This window comes from Mus caroli, chromosome 7 (genome assembly GCF_900094665.2).
Source record: "Mus caroli chromosome 7, CAROLI_EIJ_v1.1, whole genome shotgun sequence".
NCBI classification, from domain to species: Eukaryota; Metazoa; Chordata; class Mammalia; order Rodentia; family Muridae; genus Mus; species Mus caroli.
Window position 1 is genome coordinate 110,211,684 of NC_034576.1, and position 7,228 is coordinate 110,218,911.

At 36.9% G+C, this 7,228-nt stretch overlaps 1 protein-coding gene across 1 annotated transcript; it reads left to right on the forward strand.

The window, feature by feature from the left end:
• Positions 1-472: 472 nt before the first annotated feature.
• On the forward strand, positions 473-1,405 carry LOC110297570 (olfactory receptor 477-like). Its single transcript, XM_021166370.1, has one exon. The coding sequence runs from the start codon at positions 473-475 to the stop codon at positions 1,403-1,405; it is 933 nt and encodes a 310-aa protein (XP_021022029.1).
• Positions 1,406-7,228: the final 5,823 nt, after the last annotated feature.

The following is a 7,228-nucleotide window of genomic DNA, read 5'->3' on the forward strand; positions in this document are numbered from 1 at the left end:
TAGGACATACATCTGGTATATAAACATGCATGTGGGCAAAATAACCACACACAAAAACATACATAAAAAGAATATCAAATATTGGTGGAGGTTTTGAAGAAGACTGTGGAATGACAAAATTTAAAGTGGTTAGAGGATTCTTAATTGATGTGTGCATGAGGAGAATCTCAAGAGATCATTGAAATTATGGACCTCCACCTTGAGGAAAAAATGACGGAAGTCAAGATTTCAGGAAACTTTGTATAAATACTGCATAAATAGAGAAAGGTAATGGAAATAGAAGGGTGAGAACATTATTCACATTCTATTTAAAGAAGGAACACAATCTTTAAATCTTAAAACAGCAGATATTTATAATTTTGATAAAAGGATGGGATTAATATGTGATAAAAAGAAAAAATTTTAAAGTATTGAAAAATAGTAAACAAAAATTTTTTCTCATTATCTTCAACGGGGACATTTCACACCTGATATGGAAGCTCAAAACCACAGCACTGTGACAGAGTTCATCCTTTTGGGGTTAACAGAGAATTCCACACTACGTGTCATTCTATTTATGATATTTCTAGGAATATATATTGTTACTTTAGTGGGAAATTTCAGCATCATCAGTTTAATAAGAAGCTGCCCCCAACTCCACACTCCCATGTATCTGTTCCTTAGCCATCTGGCTTTTGTAGACATTGGGTTTTCCACATCAATCACACCTATAATGCTTACAGGATTCCTTCGACATACAGTAACACTCTCTGTGGCTGATTGTATAGCCCAATTCTGTATTGNTGTGACATTTGGGACAGTTGAGTGCTTCCTCCTAGCTGTCATGGCCTACGACCGCTATGTGGCCATCTGCTCACCCCTGCTCTATTCAACACATATGTCTCCCAGGATCTGCTTCCTTTTAGTTGGAGCTTCATATGTAGGTGGCTGTGTGAATTCAGGGACATTTGCTTGTTGTCTCTCGAGTCTGTCCTTCTGTGGATCAAATCAGATAGATCACTTTTTCTGTGACTTCCCTGCTGTGTTGAAGCTTTCTTGCTCAGATGTCTCCATTATTGGAATTATTCCTTCCATCTCTGCTGGATCCATCATTGTGATCACAGTGTTTGTCATAGCTGTCTCCTACACCTACATTCTCATCACCATCCTGAAGATGCGCTCCACTGAGGGCCGACAGAAGGCCTTCTCCACCTGCACCTCCCACCTCACTGCAGTCACTCTCTACTATGGAACCATTACCTTCATTTATGTGATGCCCAAATCAAACTACTCTACTGCACAGAACAAGATACTGTCTGTATTCTACACAGTGGTGATCCCCATGCTCAACCCCCTCATCTACAGTCTGAGAAACAGAGATGTAAAAGAGGCTCTCAGGAAGGCAACTATCAGAATATTTCCATAGAATGTAAAAATTTTATATATCCATGCCACTGTTAGTACCTAGTAAGTGTTGCTCAACTGTTTGTGTTAGTTAAACTCCTATTCCTTTTCATCAGCTTTCCCTTTATACACTTGAATATAGTAAGAAGACATCTTGGTATCAAGTCATACTAACACAAGAATAATTGCTACTATTACAAAATTCCTCAATATATCAAGATATTTTATTTATTTTGTTTATGAAACAAACAATAATTTAATATTTCCATTTTATGCACATGTTATAAATCAATTGCATATGGATCCCATTTATTTTTAAAAAATAAAGAAATAATGTGTCATTGTTATTTCTTATTTTACAAAAAGACTGTCTAGACAGTGAAAAATAAATGTTGATCTACCATAAAGTCATGGAGAAACAGATATAAGATTAATAGTGAAATTCAGAGACTAAGAAACCAATAAGCTTTGGCTTTACATTTAGCTTGTACAATAAGTTTATTATCCTGTCATTTTAAATTGCACTCAATTTACAGAGGTAGATATCAAGCCTTGTAGAAATCAGGCAATTTCTCCAGAGTGATGTAGAGCTATTCTCTCTGATTCTATGTTCCATGAAATAAAAGTGTTGATTCAATTCCTCTGGTTAACACTTTGACCTATAATATGTGATTCTAAATCTAATATTGTGAGCATTGTTATGATACCCAAGATTTGTACAAGAAAATGAAACCTTAGTTATTACATCACATTAATCCTAGGGAAATGTATTTTATGAAGAATGTCTAGTTTATGTATACCATAACCATGTTTACCTGGGGAAAGTGCTCTGATTCCCACTTTCAGTAAAATAAAGTATTGATATCACACTTGTACAAATGCTAGCATTCCATTTCATTGATTAATGCTTCCACATCAGTCATGAATCTGGGTCTATGAAGAAATTAGGATTTAACAACCCCAATATTATAACATCTGATATAATAACCCAAAGATGATGCTACAGGTTACAGTGCACAATTTTATTGTAGAAAGTATCTTTTTGCCTGAGACATTCATCACCTCATCATGAGCCTGGAAAAGCTAAGGTGAAAATTGCTTTCATATGGGAACTCCAGAGAACTGACTTAAGTTAGTGTTTATTTCCTTTTAAAGCAAGATCTAGAATCTGATACCCGGGGCATTAGAGCTAGAGATATCAGAGTTTGGAGTTACTATTTTAATAACTAAGGAAAATAAAAATATATATGATTTAGTAAGGGAAACTAGAGTACATACTTGTTAGAGGAAAACACAGAACAAATGAAAAATAATAGATATAAATGCAAAATTATGAGGTTATCTCAGCCTTAAAACTTGTGACATCTTAATATTTATTATATTTAAATCGATATAAAAATCCAGACAATTAAATAAATTATGGAAATTTATTATTTCATTTACACAGTGAAAATGAAAACTTTGTAGGTATTCTCTGAGGATTAGGAGGGCATTGCTTCTCCCATTCATGGAGAATAAACCTCTTGTCAGAAAGAAAATCTTTTTGAACATGTCAAGTTTCATTGTTCTCCAGTTAGCATCTTACACAAAAGAGGGAATCAGACCTCCAAGGGTTATTTTGTCAATATTTTTTGAAATATGCCTGTTTAACTTGATCTTCATGATTGTTAATAGCAGGTATCATGCTGGCAAGGAAACAAGCCATTGGCTTACCTAAGATAATCCATATACTATTTCGAAGTCCTATATTTCTTTACCCAGAAATGTTTGCACATTTACACATATGACTTAAATAAGAGCAAATATAGATCAAAGAGTAGACACTTTTCTTAGAATTGTAGAATACCATTTTCTTTAAGAAATAGTACTCAAGTTGCTCAAGAATGAAGCCCAGGGGGTGGGGGAAAGGGAGAGGAAAAAAAGAAGAATTAAGACCAAAGTCCCTGTGGTCAAAATATGTGTATCCCTCAATATTGTTTGTGAATACAACTGAGGCAAGCAGGATCTGATTGAAAGTGTCATGTTAATATCCACAGAAAGGCCCTTCAGAGGGCCATCCTGGAAGTGAAGAAAAATATCCCGATAGCTTTATGTTATAGAACATAATCAATTGTGTGACCAGAAAACTACTGAGTACAATAAAATAAAGCATATTCAGATGTGTGGCCTTCTGGAGCTACTCTAAAGAGCAGTAGAAATGATGACTGACAATGTGAAGCCTCAGTGCATTTAAAGAAGGTTGCATCTAGTGCAAATGAATCAAACATTTCACATACTTGGCTTCTCTCTTACTGGCTAGTGAATTGCTTGTGCTTAAATAGTTCTACTATAAGATTGGAAGAGGGCCAACATACCTAAAAATGGCTTAATACATCTTATAATTTCTGGAATAATTTCATTCCTCTTTAGTAAAATGAAGAATGAATGAAACTCATCTTTTTATACTTCCTGTTCTGTCCATCAAATCTAGTGTTCAGTTTCAGTTTCAATTTGTTTGAATGTTTATCAGGAACTACTATCCTAGCATATTAACTCTACTGAAGCATGTAAGGCTATCTGTTCTCTACACTGATTATTCATTTGGTAAATGAAAGTATTCAATTTCAGTATTAATGAATACATGTTTAAAGGCAATGCAGCTTCCATAGGGAAAGTCTAGTCACACTATAATGAGTCACTTTGTTCCATAAGAATATATATATATATATATATATATATATATATATATATATGCATAAAACAAACTCATAAACTTATTTTCAAAGGGCCAAACAACAGTAGCTCCCAAGTCATGTTTGAGAAGAGCCCTTTTTCTTTCATGATGCATACAGACACTCAGCCTCATTCATACTATGTATAGTAAGTAAGTTTCTTGGCCAAAGGGTACATTCAAATATTCATTTTCCAAAATATTCAACCTCTAGCCATTAATAATTCTACTTATAACACCTTATCATAATTCTATGTAAGTACTCTGCTATTAAATGTAAATAGAAAAATTTGGGGGTAAAATGAATTATTTGTTAAAGAAGAAAGAAAAATAAAAATTAATGTTTTACATTAAGCACTTACCTTGTAGAAGAATGATATTCACTTGAGAGGCACTGAATTGGCTACCTGCCCACCTAGGCCAGTCTGCTCAGGTTATATTAGGCAACTGTAGATGGCTTGTTTCAGCCAAAACTGTTGCTAAGTTTGAGGAGCTGAGCATATAAAAGGTAGATCAGAATAAAAGGGAGATATTTGGTTGGATTAGGCTTGCACTTTTATTCTTTCTTAATATCATAGATGACAGACCATTGAGAGAAAACATATTTGAGTGGTTGGAGCCTCTGATTCATGCTCAGAAGCATGAAACAACAGTGCTAGCACATTGACTCTACAGAAGCATCTAAGGTATCTGTTTTGTACATTGGATATTCATTTGATAAATGAAGTTCTTCAATTTCAGTATAAAGGAATAAGTGTTTCAAGGCATGCCATAGTCTATGCATGATCTATAAGCAAAAGAGTAGAAAGATAGAAACCCTGCCAGGAGAGATCTGGTCTCCCAGGAGTGCAGACAAGCCTATGATTGCAGGTAGGACCACCACTGCTGCTCAGAAGAACCAGCCCGGAACCCTCAGGACACAGGAACCAAGGGACAGGAGCCTTCTGGTTTCTCTCTACTAGGCCAGGGGATGATCCTGTGCCACAGGTCTATAGACACAAATACTGCCTGGACAGAGCTTACCTCCCAGGAGTGCAAACTAGCCATTGAGCACAGGTAAGACCACCACTGCTGCTCAGAGGAACCCACCCAGAGCCCTCAGGACACAGGAACAGGAGCCTTCGGGTTTCTGTCTGCATCCGGAACTGATCCTGTGCCACAGAGCCACAGAGAGCTAACCTTCCAGGAATGCAGACAAGCCTGTGAACACAGGTAAGACCACCACTTCTCTTCAAATTCCTGGCACAAGAGGGACCCTCCCAGAGTCATCAGGGCACAGGAACCAAGGATCATCTGGGGACAGGATCCTTCTGGTTTTTGTCTGCACCCCAGAGCTGACCCTGTACCACAGTTCTCCATCCCTAAATTCCTTCCAGATAGACAACTGGTCTCCCAGGAGTACTGACACAGAGGCTTGCAGGAGAGACAAGGCATTGTCAGAGACAGCAAGACCAGTTAACACTAGAGATAACCAGATGGAGAAAGGCAAGTGCGAGAACATAAGCAACAGAAACCAAGGCTAATTTGCATCATCAGAATCAAGTTCTCCCAGCACAGTGAGCCCTGGTTACCCCGGCACATCAGAAAAGGAAGACTCTGATTTAAAATCACATCTCATGATGATGACTGAAGACTTTTAGAAGGACATAAATAACTCACTTAAAGAAATACAAGAAACACAGGTAAACAGGTAGGAGATCTTAAAGAGGAAACACAAAAATCCCTTGAAGAATTACAAGAAAACACAACCAAACAGGTGAGGAATTTAACAAAATCATCCAGAATATAAAACTGGAAATAGAAACAATAAAGAAATCTCAAAGGGAGGAAACACTGGAGATAGAAAACCAAGAAAAGAGATCAGGAATCATCACCAACAGAATACAAGAGATACGAGAGAGAATCTCAGGTATAGAAGATACTATAGAAATCATTGACACAACAGTCAAAGAAAATGCAACATGCAAAAAGCTCCTAACACACTCCCCTCCCCCCAAAAAGAGTATAGAGTAGAAAGCTCTAGGTCTTTAGTATTCAGTGAAGATGAAGGGGCAAGTAAGAATCAGTCGGTATATTATATATTTGGAGGGCTTATTTAAGTAATGGGGAGTTATCAAAGACTATCCTTGCTTATTGTGAATTTGTGTTAAGGTCTCCTGACATGTTGTAACATTATGATGCTTTTCAAATCATGGAATTATTATCAAAGTTCTACCAGTATTTAGTTTTCATTTAATTAAAAATGTTTTCTCAACCCAATGTGTGACCAAATACTTTTGTCATTATGCATATCATTTTCAATAATCTCATGACAAAATTGCATTAGATACACAATTCCATTGTATAAGTACAGAAACTGATATCCAAAAAGATAAGCTATCATGTGTGAGCCAGCATGGATGGAAATTGTGAAACAATGCCTTGTAATTGATTAGCTCTATTCTGAAGAACTCTGCAGTCAGTAGAGAATCTGGTTTTACCTTGAGGTCTTCATCTACTTGGAGTTGAGCTTTATGAAGAGTAATAAAATATGGATCTATTTGCATTCTTTTACATACAGACATTCAAGTTAGACCAGCACCATTTCTTGAATATCCTTTGTTTTTTCTCTTGCATTATATGGCATTGATTTCTTTATGGAAAAATCAAGTGTCCCCTGGGTGTACAATTTGATTCCATTGGTCAAGCTGTCTGTTTCTATACCAATACCATGCAGTTTTTATTACTATTGGCCTGTAATACAGCTTGAGGACAGGGATGGTGATACCTCCAGAAGTTCTTTTATTGTTCAAAATTGTTATAGCCGTCCTGGGGTATTTGAGTTTCCATATAAAGTTGTTAATTTTTCTTTCAAGATCTGTTAAAAATTTTGTTGGAATTTCTATTTGAATTGCATTATACAGAAAAGCACCGGGGCAGCTGGGGCGCAGGGTCGACTGACACTCGCCAGCTACCCACAACACCCGACACAGAAAAGCACCGGGGCAGCTGGGGCGCAGGGTCGACTGACACTCGCCAGCTACCCACAACACCCGACACAGGATCTTAAGACTTCTGGTGAGTGGAGCACAGCTTCAGCTCCAATCCAATTGCGCAGGACCTGAGACTGCATTAGTTAGGGAAGCAGAAACCGGC